The following is a 14,303-nucleotide window of genomic DNA, read 5'->3' on the forward strand; positions in this document are numbered from 1 at the left end:
GCAAGGATGGTGATCCGGGCACTCAACGGCGACCTCGTCTGGCACTTCTCCTGAAGGCTGTTCCTCCTGAATCTCCGGTGTCGGGTGCTGCTGCTCGCTCGGTTCCTCGAATTCCAGCAGTGTTACTCCCTCCGGTACACCTATTGCATGCTGATGCATGAGATAAGTATCATGGACGCATAAGGAATGACATGATGCTCATGATGAATGAATTACAGTAAGTGTTTATAAAAGCATCACTGGACACCCGTTTACCGAGTAAAATAGCTCTATTCAAATCACTTTAAGCATGTATCTAACTTAACTTAAAGAACAAGATCAACTTACCTAACTTGAATAACCTAAGATAAAGATGCTCAACTTCAGTTAAAGGCCTAACACCTAGGAACATTACCACAAACATAGAAATAGTAAAGGCATACATAAATCAACATTTAAAGTTTCATATGCACATAAGTAGTCCCTCAATTCAATCACAACAAGAGTTATACAAATCCAAATGACTTGCATGAGGACATTCTAGAAAGCTTATGAAATTCTCTACAAATCATTTGTAAACATCAAAGCATGATTCTTACGTTAATCAAATCGAATTCCAGTAAACCTAGAATCTTTCTAGGAATGACAGGGTTACTAGCTTAATTATTTAATGATGATGCAAAAGCATAATTTGACCAAGCCAAGTTAACCAACTTGTTGCACATACCAGAGAAACACTAGAAAGTATAGTGCCAACTTCTAAATAAATTATTTAATATCCTTTTCTAATTTATTTAGTTAATTAAGTGATTAAAGCAATATATAGCAAAATTGTTCATAAAAATCTACAAAAATTACAGTAGCTATCTCATGCTTCACATAGACTACCATAAAAATTTCAAAGCCATTGAACAAGCAGAACTTGTTGTATCCAAAATAACAGGTGGCATGCCTATTTTTAGCATAATTAGGAAACCCTAATGAAAAGTGTCAAGCAACAGATTTCTCATTTTTCCTAGCATCATTCTAGCATAAGAACCTTACTCACCAAATTTTACCTATACTGGATCTATAGAAAAATTATGAAAATTCACACAAGATCCATCCATTGATAAAAAGAAATTCTATAACTCAAAACCTATATATGCACTAGCTCTGAAATTTTAACCAGAGATTCTACTAAGCAATAATAGATTACCCACAAAATTTCATAATTTTTGGACCACAGAAACTCAAGATAAAATTCAAACAAGTTTGCATGTATCCAAAAATACATTTCAAAGTCCTATTTAATTTATCCAGAATTTCTAAAACATGTGCTCATATAATATTTTTATTAAATACTAGACATGACCAGGAAGTTAACAAAATTGGAACCATCACATTTGGATCTACCAAACTAGAGTTACACATTTTTGAAATTGTACACAATTCTGTGAAATAATAAAACAAACAAAAACAAGAAAATCGATTCACTGCTGTTGGGCCGGCCCGAGGAAATGGCGGCCCACGAGCAACGCTGGCACGGCCCAGACAACGGCGCGGCCCACGCTGGGCTCCCGCCTCAGCCGTGGCGACTGACGAGAGGGGCCCGCGCGCCAGTGAGAGAAACAGGGGAGCGGAGGAAGACGACGGCGCAACTCGTCGTCGGTGGCTTCTCCAGCGAAGGCAACGGTGCCTACATGTTCGCCTCACCCTAGCGGACCTAAGAGAACCCTTATTTGTAGCTGCTGACGCAGCTAGAGGGGGTGGCGATGGCCACGGCGGCGCTCAGCCACGGCACGGCCGGCTCCGACGACGCTACGGCGTCGTAGCCCAATAGGGCGACCCTACGAGCTATGGCAACATTCCTAGACCCTAGCGCGAGACAGAGGAGGGATGGGAGGGTCATGGTGGTGGTTGTCCATGTGGAGCAACAACGCCGACGAGAACAGCCATGGCGGCGGTGGGACGAAGCTGTGATTTTGCCCTTACCACGGCGCAATCGGATCGACGGTGGGGTGGAGAAGGTAGAGGAGACCACGACGAGGCTACTGACGGACTGGGCAACCCATTTTTGCGGTGGTGAGCGCGCACGACGACGGCGACGCGCGGTCAGTAATGGCGGACGGCTGCTGTGGCTTGGCGCAGCGTGCGGGGAAGGAGAAAGGAAAAGCAAATGGCGCGGCGAGTGCGTCGGGCAGGCGCGCGGGGTGCTCTTGTCACGGCCAGCAGCACCAGGAGGCACGCGGCGCGTGGCAGCAGCTCAGGCGACCGGTGACGCACGGCACACACGCGTCGGGCATTTTCTAAAATTGGCCAGTCACTGTAGCATCCATTCAGACGAAGAAAACCGACTGACAGCGTTAGTTCAAAGTGTCAACACGGCTAATATACTGCACCTTTGCAAAAATGGTGTATATGAAAAATGTAGGTCTACCATCCATCTACAATTTCTCTTCAAGGACCATTCCCTAATTCACCATGGATCAGCAGTTACAAGAAGCCCAAGTTGGCCTGATCCAACAGAAAATGCAGTTTAAGACTTAGACAAATTTTTCAGTGAAATCAGCATGGACATCTGACTTGTGGGCCTTGTTTGAACATGTTCTAGCCATTTTCATGATATGGTCATATTGAGACTTTTGTTCCTTGATAAATTGGCTACAATTTTGGTAAAGAGTGCACAGCCATGCAAAGTCTCTAAGTTGGTCTTTTGACTCAGTCAAACAATGGCACTCAAAGGGTCAATTCAAGTCAAACCTCCACTTGAGGGTATTTTGGTCATTTTGATCTTCATGAACAATGTTCCAACAAGTAACCTAAGTGTAGTTAAGGTGTAATAGACCATGATAAACCACTTTACAAAATTATTATACCACTTCTAAAGATCACATGTGATAAAGCAATTAAAACAAGCAATTCATTCATATGTTTCAATTCCATGTTTCACATGTTTCATGACCTTGTGGTTATTTTATACATGTCATATTACTACCATGTTGCCATGTTTCAAGGTATGAGAAACTCAGGTTGCATTCACATGTTACACCATTACTATTCACAACACTCAAGTATGAAACATACACAATTGGAAAATGTTGCATATGCATGTTTCAGTAACAAAGGCATGATGAGATAGATGATGCACATGTTTATGAAATAAAATGTAATTAGTAGAAGCCAAACACCTAGGGTGTTACAAAATTTGTCCATATCCTTTACACATGGTAAATATGCTTGGGCAAGCAACATGGATTCAAATGAACTTTAATTCATATCTTTGTATAAGGGTTGTCATTAATTACCAAAAAGGGAGAGATTGAAAGCTCTAGTTTAATTTTGGTTAATTGATGAAACCCTAAATGCTAACCTAGTTTATCAAGATGATTATGAGATAGGTAGCACTACTCCAAGTGATGAAGCAATGGCGAAGATCATGACAATGGTGATGGCAAGGTTATGGTCAAATGCTTAAACTTAGAAAAGAAGAAAGAGAAAAACAAAAGGCTCAAGGCAAAGGTATAAAATGTAGGAGCTATTTTATTTTGGTGATCAAGACACTTAGCGAGTGTGATCACGTTTAGGATTGATAGCCGTACTATTAAGAGGGGTGAAACTCGCATCGGAATGCAGTTATCAAAGTGCCACTAGATGCTCTAACTCATTTGCATATGCATTTAGGATCTAGTGGAATGCTAACATCCTTGAAAATATTTGTGAAAATATACTAACACATGTGCACAAGGTGATACACTTGGTGGTTGGCATATTTGATCAAGGGTGGTGAAGTTTGGGAGCAAGAGTAAGGAACTCCACCGGCGGAGTGTCCGCCCGTAGAGTGCGGACAGTCCGACGGTGTCACCGGCGCCCTAGACAGAAAAATTGGAGGTCACTGTAAGTGACCGGACGCTGGCCTTGGTTGGACCGGAGCGTCCGGTCAGTAGCAGCAGAGGGCGCGTGTTTTGGTCTTCGACCGGACGTTGGCGCTGAAAGCGACCGGACGCTGATAGGGTGCGTCCGGTCAGTGCTGACGTACGCTGACGTAGGGCATACAGAAGAGAAGTTGAGTGATCAGACACTAGGTGAGTCCGGTCGAGCATGACCGGACGCGTCCGGTCGTGAAATCTCACGTTTGGAACCTTACTGGAAACGATCGGACGCTGAGATCCAGCGTCCGGTCACTTTGTAACTGACGCGTCTGGTCATGTCATGACCGTTGAGATCAGACGACTCCTGTTGAACGCAGGATGACACATGGCTTACATCGGTTGACCGGACGCTGGGTCTAGAGTCCGGTCAGTCTGACCGGAGCGTCCGGTCAGCCCGCAGTGTGCCCAGTGAAGGGGTACAACGGCTCTATTTCGTGGGGGCTTCTATTTAAGCCCTATGGCCGGCTCAAGCTCACTCTCTTGCATATTTTCATTAACATAGCAACCTTGTGAGCTTAGCCAAAGCCCTCCCACTCATCTCCATCATTGATCCATCATCATTGTGAGATTGGGAGAGAATCCAAGTGCATTGCTTGAGTGATTGCATCTAGAGGCACTTGACATTCGTGTTGCGCTGTGGATTTTGCTTGTTACTCTTGGTAGTTGCCACCACCTAGATGGTTGGAGCAGCGGTAGAGGATCGGCATGAGTTGGTGATTGTTCGTGGCCGCCTTCGATGATTGTGAGGGGAGTTATACCTTCCCCGGTGGAGTGCCGAAAGATAACTCTAGTAGATTGCTCGTGTCATTGAGTTACCTCACTTGTGGGTCGATTCTTGCGGTGTCTTATCGTGTGGACGAGGTTTGTGAAACACCTCTTAGCCGTCGAACCACCAAGTGTTGATCGACACAACGGGGACGTAGCGTGTTGGCAAGCACGTGAACCTCGGGAGAAAATTGATTGTCTCTTGTCATTTGCTTTCTCCCGGTGATTGGCTTGATCTTCATCTTGTGATTGTTTCATCCCCTACACGGCGGTATAATCACCCTACTTATTTGATTACATTCTTGCAAACTAGTTGATACAAGCTCTTTAGTGTAATTAGAATTGAGAGCTTGCTTTATTGTTTACATTTATCTAGTTGAGCTCTTTAGAGTAGCAAGTTTGTGTGCCTAAGTAATCATTACAACTAGAATTGTTGGATAGGTGGCTTGTAACCCTTGTAGAGCTAGAGCAAGTTTGCATTACGCTATTTGTCATACTAATCAAATTGCTCTAGTTGATTTGTAGATTTTTAAATAGGCTATTCACCCCCCCCCCCCCTCTAGCCATATTAGGACCTTTCAGCTGGCACGGACGGCCCATGCAGGCCCAAGACGACAAGGCATGTGCATTACAAAGGAAGGTAAGGAGCAGTCGTCTAGGGCATCGAAGAATTAATCAGAAGTCTACTGTTTATCTTCCTCCCCAAATAGCTCTCTTTCTCTTCTCCTGCCTCCAGCACCTTCTAAAATCTTCTAGTACATTCCTTCTAGTTTGGATTCCCCTGCTTGCTGATTCCAGATATCCCTCCCCCTGAGGTCTTGTATCCTGCTATCTCTGAATCTGAGTTAGTCTTGCTTCATAAGAGTTTGATTTTATGATCGTTCTTATTGTTGGCAGTTTTTTGTTTAATTGCCCATTGGTTCAGAGCATCAGACTAAAGTTTTGAATGATTAAGGGCAAAACTCATGTAGAAGCCAGAATAAACAAAAATGAGATGATCCTCGCGGGGTGTTCGGCTGCTCACTTTTTTTTACTGTTTCAGCTTATTCTCTATCACAGAACACTATTGAATAATCCGAAATCAACTGCGCATCCTACCAACCGAACATACCATAATGATGGATAATGATGGATCATGTGGCTGTCATGTGGCTGTCAGGGGTGAATAATGATGGAATGACTTCATCTCTAATGTTTGTACGTACTAGTCATGTGGCTGTCAGGGGTGAATAATGATGGATCAACACAACATATTCCATATTATTCAAACCAAACACGAAAAGATATGCAGCCTGTTCGGTTGGCTGGTTCATATCATTGTTGGTTCGTGAAGAAGTACTGCTGGCTGGTTTGTGTGAGAGAAAAATACTGTTCCGGCTGAAAATTTACGATCGTTTACGACAAGCCACAGCCAAACGAACAGGCTGATGGGGAGTGAGAAAGTGACGGATCAATCCATTGCTAAAGCCAAACGTACACTCCCGTAACAGAGAATATCAAGTGCTTATGGTCAAATTGGTTAAACAAACTCAATCCTGGATTTCAACTAAATCAGTGGCCCAAGTGAGAGAGGTAGAAGTTCCCTTGCTTAAGTTACACCCAACTGGAAGTACAATTAATCGGTGGATAAGACATAAGAGGATGAACGGAGTTTAGTTTCCACTTCTCACTTGAGTTATCCAGAAATTTTTTTGAAGCGTAAGGCTAAATTTCTACATATGTTCACTTATGTCCATCCAGTATTTTCACGAATAAGAGTATATATTCTGGAGTACTTGAGACTCAGACTTTCAGCGAGAGGGGTTTCCAAATTCTTCAGGAGTTCCCAACTTTCCATCACCATCAGTGCAGTGGAGAAGTTCATACAAACAAGGCAGTGCTGTGATTAGGATCACGCAACAAACCCGCCTTTTTCTACGCATACATGCGCGCTTCAGTGCCGACTGCCGAAACACTGTAGGCTGAACAAACCCGCACCCGCCTGATGGTGAGCTTGGAAGAAACACGTCAGCATTACGTGACTATAAACGTACGCCGTACGGATGGTTGGTTCACTGAACCCTTCTTTAAGGTTTTGCATCTTTGTCAAGGACATGGACGACAGCGGAATAGGGACACCTTTGGCCTCTGAACGTTCATTTCATGGAAACTGGACTGACCTACTGTGCAATGGTTGTCGTGTTACTCGTTGCAGAATCCAGGCAGGCTCTTGATGATCCATGTGCAGTCTCAGGCATCTTGTTCATTTCATCTCTCAGGTATGCGACTGCTTAAGCTTAACCAAGAATAAACTAGACGTTGACTGATACCTCGCTAAAAATCAGTACACATTATGCACATCAAAATTCAGAGCCTGTGCAATGAGTCTGATGTTGGAAGGATGGTGAGTTGACTGTTGGAAGGATGGCGAGTCACTAACATAACCTCGCTGCTATGAGTTGACTGTTATTGCTCCACAGTTGCCAGGGACAGCAACAGGGAGATATCAGAGATATACCTCGCTGCTGCACTGCTCAGAGCACAGCCTTGCACAGAAAATAGGCTATTTTATTCACTGCAACCTGCTGAGCATACGTATACCCAAACTTTGTTCATAGGATGCCTTGCATGATTCGAGCATTTGAATCTAGTTCTTCAGCTTCTCATACCGAGAAACATTAGGTTTCTACCAATACAAACCCCTTACTTTGAAGGGCAAGGTATCACTATTCTAGGGTCTAGGTATCTCTTCTCTCACAATCTTATTCGTGTAAGTACTGTATCTATTTTCTATACTGGGAGCTGTGCAGTGCGCTCAAACTTGCAGTCTGTCTTCCTCCTTATTTTGATTGGCAGTCTTTATCCGGTTTTTAGAAGTTTGATCCATTTGAGGCGTGGAACATTGAATTGCCGACTGAGTTCGAGCTGCACATGCCAAAGTCTTGGTAGTCCAGCAGCCAATCTGTTGTTCCATCCCATGGCAACATCCCCTCGACATTGCCAAGTTCATCGTTGCTGCTCATAAAATTCAGCCATGGCTCATCCATCGACAGGTCTGTCTCTGACAGCCAATTCACCAGCAGTTCAGGGTCTTGATCACAGCCGTTGGTGCCTGACTCTGGCCAGCTGGACAGCTCCGATGAATCAATGGACAGCGGAACCTCCCTATGGCTGTCATCCTTCAAGCTCAGCTCCTCTCTGAAGTCGCTGGATTTAGCAGATTCATCTGTAACTGTGGACTGTGAGGAAGCTGCCTTGGAATTGGCTAGAGGCTGGTGCGTGGCCGGGTCGATGCCCATCTTGATGAGCTTCTTCTTGATGTGCGTGTTCCAGTGGTTCTTGATCTCATTGTCTGTTCTCCCAGGTAACTTGGCAGCAATCTTGGACCATCTGCATAGGTTTAAGTCATTAGGAGCGCACAAAGCGGTTGTAATATTTTGTTTCTGGAGAACGAAGCACATGTGCAGAAAGGAGCAGCTGACCCTTTTTACTAAAGTTTCAGCCAGCTGAATTTGAAGCAATTGCATAAATTTACAATTTTTCATTATTTCCACAATTGTGTGCTTCATGGTTTAGAATTGGAGTTTGTGCTACAAGTGAAGAGGTTGAGAATGACCTGAGCACGAGTGGACCTATTACTACTGCCCTTCAATTCTAGTGTGCTCTTTAACTCACATGCAGGCATGAAGTCCACATCGGTCATCGGTGTATCAGTAATAACTATCAATTCAAAGTGCAACAACTAAGAAAAGATAGCCATTATATTTTTGTTGTTTTTTAGATAACTTGCCATTTGCAAGAGCACTGAAAGCATGAAACAACCAAGAGGTTACTGCAGAGTGCTAAACTAGGGACAAGGTAAAAAATTATACCAGTTATAGGGTTATAAGATGTAGGGTGCAATAAACTCAATAACCATGAAAACCACTTTTCAAACTATAGGTAAACTTGATTAACTGATCCTGGTATTGCAGGATTTATTTCTTTCTCAAAACTATACATTTCGATTGAACTTGGCCTTTCTTGATAGACGTGGAGCACCAGGGGGTTTGACAACAATACCACGTGCATGTGACTTTGTTACTATTAATTGCACGAATTCAGTTGGTTCTAAACTTTGTGGCACCATTTTACAGTAAGTAGCAGCTAGCGCTGCTACACTTCGTGTAGACTTACAACACATATAAGTATAAGCTAGCTACTCTTAGCCAAGTATTCCATCAACATGTTCTGCGGTTTCCTTGGCACTTCAAAGCTTACCAGGGGAATATTCACCCATGCCAAGGAACCGATGCAAATATAGCTTATTCTACCATAGCACAATAAAGAAGATGGATTAACATACAAAATGGAGTATATGCATCCATGCACACGTGTTATATATACCATGCAAGCTAGTATACCTATTTCCGAGCTTGGCATGGAGGTCAATGATGAGCTGCTCCTCGGCAGTGCTGAGAAGGCCACGCTTGAGGTCAGGGTGGAGGTAGTTAGTCCACCGCAGACGGCAACTCTTGCCGCAACGAAGCAGCCCTGCCAGTTTAGGCACTGCCCGCCAGCAGCATCGACCATGTGTCAGGATGAAGCTAATGAGCTTCTTGTCCTCCTCCGCTGTCCAAGGCCCTCGCTTCACCCCCTGCTTGTCACAGCATGGCTGTCTCCCCATTGATCAATTTACTATCAGCTGGCAGCTTGTACTAGATTAAGCACTACGTGAACAAGGCTATCAGTAAGCTTCTATTGCATTTTATATATGCTGTGAGCCACCAAACTCCGCAGACAAACATCAGACAAAAGGGCTGTGAAAGCTCCATTGCAACTGCAATGGATGTCTGCCCGCAGATATGTATAGCTCCGTGCAATTTCACTAAAAAAATGTCCTGTGCTTTCCATGCTTTTCTATTTGCTGATGTAGAAAGCGATGGTGATTTGGTTACTTTAGAGTAATCTGGAAGTAAGAGTTTAAGTCTGACCTATAATAAACTGTACCATGTTAAGCCCTTGTTAAAAAACAGTTACCAATCGCACTGCAGCATCATGGGGTACTACTACTAGAGTCGATAATCATGTTCATTAAAATGAGATGTGTCAACATCCTTGACCAAGCTGATTATTGTACTTCAATATTCCAATATGGTACAGAGCGATAATATGATCTTAATTAACTAGCATACTGAAATGAACAACACCCTATTTGCAGATAGCTTAGCTCAAATTTTTAGTTAGCTATCCTTTTCTAAACATGGCAATTTGTTTGCAAATGATGCAACAGGAACTAAAGTATGATTATCTCTAACTATTGATGCTTCCATTCCCCACGGGTATATAAATGTGTGCTGCCCCAGTTGCCATCTTAAGCAACTATATCTCACCAACCATTTTATCATTGGTGGTGCACTGTAACAAATAAAACCATGAGGAACAACTAGCATATGCTCTGCAAGCTGCATATCTAACATATGTGTATGGGCCAATGATGACATTGTGCACCATGATGTAAATGTTGCATTCTAATTTGTGAGAAAGCTGAAACATTCAGACAGTCAGCATCCTAGCTCACTGAGACTGGTGATATCAACATGACGATCAACAGGTGAGCTTAGCCTCTGAAGAGTTTGATTTACATATCGAGCTAGTACAAGAGATGAGAAAAGACAGCAACTAATTAATTAGACATAGAAATCGGTGCATCCCCTTGTTTCTTTTCTTTAATGCAAAGACGTGCAGCTCAGTTTCATTTCATGCTTGCTAAAAAAAGCACACAGCTTACTTTTGCTAATAAAAAAGCTCAGTTGCAAAGATGAAACTTCAATTCTGTAAGCAAAATGGTTATTCTGCAACTAGATGCAAAGAAAGGATAAGAATTAGAGTTTCTTAATCCACCGAACTCCCAAGAAAGTGAATATGAGAAAGAACCCATCTTACAACTTACTTTTGCTTAGAAATGACAGCAAGGGACAGCTTAAGAATCTGTGGGTATTCAAGACATCTGCCGACATGAGGAAGAAATGACTGCGCTCTGACGCTCTGTAACCACAAAAATAATGTCAACTCAGTTATACATATTTGGAGTGTTGATATAAGAAGGAGCATCATTAATCAATCAACAGAAAAACGTTTTGCTATTCAGATACTGTACTGGGGCGCTGGGCAACAATGGACATATATTTTGGACAACTAAAGCCTACAGGGGCCAATTTATGCCGTGTCTGCAAGAAAAATGCTAGCAACTGCTGATAGAAAAGCAGCAATCTTCTGATACACAATGCTAACTCATTCTTCTGCTGAATCTGCATATGCATCAAACTTCAATCTGTGAAAGGCTGTGCGCTAAAACTAGAGCATCTTATTATTTATATAAACAAGTATAACACAAAAAGACAGAAACTTTAGCAGATTATCAATTCTAGACAAACACAATCCAATCCATGGAAGCTAATGTGTATCTCAGGTATTCTGCCACAAAAGAGACAGACTTTGGGTTGAAAAAATGATTATCTCATTTCATATAGAATATAGGCATCTTGTATAAAAAAAAATAAGAGAAAAATGTCCATGCAAACAAAATGGCCACACCATAACAATTGCACCTGTTAAATTGTTACTCTCAGAGTTTGTGCACTGTTGCTATCCCAGGTAGTGATGTGTGTTCTGTGCTGAAAAGTAAAAGCAGTAAACAGAAGTTTCTTTTCAAAGAGAAGTGGCAGATGAAAACAATATTTTCCTAGGTCATAGGTCTATTCCATCCAACCTTCCAATATTTATGCAATAAGCTATAAGTTGTGATGTGCATTTCCAGGAGACATCTAATGCGGATCATACACTAGCTATCATGACAAATACTATCATTTTGTTATTAAAACACAATATGAAAACTTCTAAAACAACTGTGAATGTAGTACTCAGAGATTTACCATCATACGAATTTTCAGTTTCACATTGCAATTCAGTTGAGTAGAGAAAAAACAAAGGACAAAAGTGTGTCAATCCTAAGTCCTAACTTCTGTTTGTAGCCTTTTCTTCTATTTATTTGCTAACATAGATCTCACCCCTTTTCCCCTTAGAATTCATCAATAGATGGTGGTCAATTACATCAAGACAGCCACTTGCTTAATAACATTTGGCGGCAGTTTGTATATGCTCCTGACTGATTCCCTACACTTTTCCTAGCAAAAAGACTTGGTCTTCCTGAATCTTCTGCAAACATGATTACTGCTCACATTACGAAGAAGAACTTTTTTTTTAGCACCGAAGAAGACTAACTTTAGGAGATGCCATTAGAAGAGAATGGGCCGGGTATCGCTACATCCCATCAGACTAATTCACTGAATGACAGCCTGGATTACCAACCTTCCAGCTACAAAACGGTGCAACTGATGTAGATTGACAAGAAAAAAGCCTTGATTAGGAGGAGACATTCTAAATATTTAGGCCTTGAAATATGATCTCCTAGACACTTTAATTTTGAATTATCCGATCCTTAGTACCACATCCCACAAGCTTTTAGCACAAGGGCTGAAAATTGACCAGGCTTCCAAAAAAGATTGCACCTATCTCTTCAAAGAGAAACCAATTTTAAAACTCGCTAGTAAATGTAGCTTCTCTGAGCCTCCATTATTGGTTACCCAATTTTGCAGATAATTAACGAGTAAGGTATTCCATTTGAAGAATTCAATGGAGCCGGCTATACTGACGTCTTCATGAAGAATGGATACCGACAACATCTGGTCACAATATTTGAGTTGGAATGTTCCTGTCATGCATTCATTCGTGCAGTATTTGAGGAAGCAACTGGTATAGTGGTATTACAAGCTTTGATTCAATCTCCCATCTGAATGCAGCACATGATGGATTATCTGAGCACAGAGGTACAGGTTTTGCAATGAATCAACAGCACCACCAAAGGGTCAGGACCGTCTACCTACTTGATCACTCTCTGTGACCAAATGCCATGACTTTGAGTAAGCTAGTCCGAACGAACTCTCATTCCAAAACGTGGTACGTACGACCCTTTTGCAGAACAAACACCTGACATGTCAGGACGTTGTTTTAACAACAGCAACAGATAAAAGATGGGGATCCCCCAGCTGACATCTCTGAGCGTAAAAGATGCGGATCCCCCCCGCTAAGCATCCCCCGCTAAGCATTGCAGGGAATTTTGGATCACTAGCCACCGTACACCCAAAAAAGCGGAAGGCGCACATGACCTCAATTCGCAGCGATTACCGTGTCGGCCATACACGTACTGCGGAAGCGGAACTCCTATGGATCATCGATCCTTCTCCGCTAGGCATGACATCAGGTCTCGCTCGTCCCCACGAAGATTTGCAAGGACTCGAAAAAGCTAGGCTGGATATCGCAGCCCGCAAGCGTGTGGCTGTAAGTAAATCTGGTGAGGAGACACAGAATCTTACGAAGGAACTCACACTGACGACACGGCGCGGGGAGACGGTGACCTCGCACCCTTCCCCCAATCCCCATCTTGCACGGAGCCACGGACGGCCTCAGGTGAGTGGGACCCGGGTGCACGGACTCTACCGAACCCCCGCCTTCTGGTTCCTGCTCACTCCGATGGCGATGCCCGGAGACCGGAGGGCAGCCGAGCCGAGCGGCGGCCGACGGGGGAGGGAGGATTCCGTGGGTCCCATGGCAGCGGGGGCGTCTGGTGACGAGGCATCACACGTCTCAGTGAGAGGAGAGGAATCGCTACGGCCCAGCCCAGATAGCAGCTACTTGGGCCTTGGCAAATTACAGAGCCGTAAGAGAGAATTGGACGTCGAACTTTTTTTTTTCCGAGAGCCACTTACACACGCTCACAAACAGGGGCGCACTAACCGCTATGAATGCTAGTATGCACGTTCTATCTCCATGAGCACCTCAAAAGAACTGAGTTGAACTGATAAATCTCGAGATTGATGAAGTCATCATAAGCGTCTCGCTATCGACGGGCACATCGCCTACAACTGAAAGAATAGCGCCATTAAATCCTGAAATAAATCTAGAGAAATACGAGCACCCGTGTCAAGTCGGGGACTTGAACCTGGGTGTGCATGTTTCACCGCAAAAACCCAACCAGCTGAGTTATGCTCAGTTCGCTGGACATCGAACATTGGACCATCAATACAGCTTAGCATTAGGTTAATAACATCATGACCCCATCACCTGACGGATTTGGCCCATCTGTCCCATAAACTGTCTGCAGTGCTAACGTCGGGCTGTCTGGACAGATGTCCGCGCTCGAACACTCGCGTCTGCACTCTGTCTCTCCCGTACTGTGGCAGAACCGTCTAATCTAATGCCTCTCAGGAGTACTTGTCTTCTATTAGACACTAAGTACCTAAGAGAAGACATTAAACTACGTAGTTCCGTCGAGCACACCTCAAAGGAGAACTCAAAAATTCACATTTTTCATCAGGATCATAAATGAGAGAATAAAGCTTACAATATTCGTAAGTCATTTCTTACATCACTTTATTACAGTACCAGAATATTACCTTAATTTATTATAACAGCAGAATATAACAATGTTACCAGAGTTACAGAGGAAGCATGATTACTTTAATGACATGGTGGAACATTAACATAGTGGACATTTTATAAAAGAGATGCTACTAGATTTTACATTTTTTTTTATAAAAACCTTTCGTAAGGGTTATAAATAAACACTAT

General features: G+C 43.1%; 1 protein-coding gene across 4 annotated transcripts; it reads right to left on the bottom strand.

Moving 5' to 3' along the window:
* Positions 1-7,181: 7,181 nt before the first annotated feature.
* Positions 7,182-13,281, bottom strand: LOC136477001 (MYB-like transcription factor ODO1). Of its 4 annotated transcripts, XM_066474998.1 has the most exons (4): positions 13,061-13,281; positions 10,567-10,661; positions 9,038-9,343; positions 7,182-8,024 (listed from the first exon to the last, which is right to left on the bottom strand). In XM_066474998.1, the coding sequence occupies exons 3-4, from the start codon at positions 9,298-9,300 to the stop codon at positions 7,505-7,507; spliced, it is 783 nt and encodes a 260-aa protein (XP_066331095.1). In that variant the 5' UTR covers positions 9,301-9,343; positions 10,567-10,661; positions 13,061-13,281; the 3' UTR covers positions 7,182-7,504. The 4 variants fall into 4 exon arrangements, with proteins under 4 accessions (XP_066331095.1, XP_066331097.1, XP_066331098.1 ...); XM_066475000.1 differs by lacking the exons at positions 9,038-9,343; positions 13,061-13,281 and adding an exon at positions 12,875-12,922; XM_066475001.1 differs by lacking the exons at positions 9,038-9,343; positions 13,061-13,281 and adding an exon at positions 12,861-12,887.
* Between the last annotated feature and the right edge of the window lie 1,022 nt (positions 13,282-14,303).

The sequence above is a fragment of the Miscanthus floridulus genome, chromosome 8 (assembly GCF_019320115.1).
Source record: "Miscanthus floridulus cultivar M001 chromosome 8, ASM1932011v1, whole genome shotgun sequence".
NCBI lineage: Eukaryota > Viridiplantae > Streptophyta > Magnoliopsida > Poales > Poaceae > Miscanthus > Miscanthus floridulus.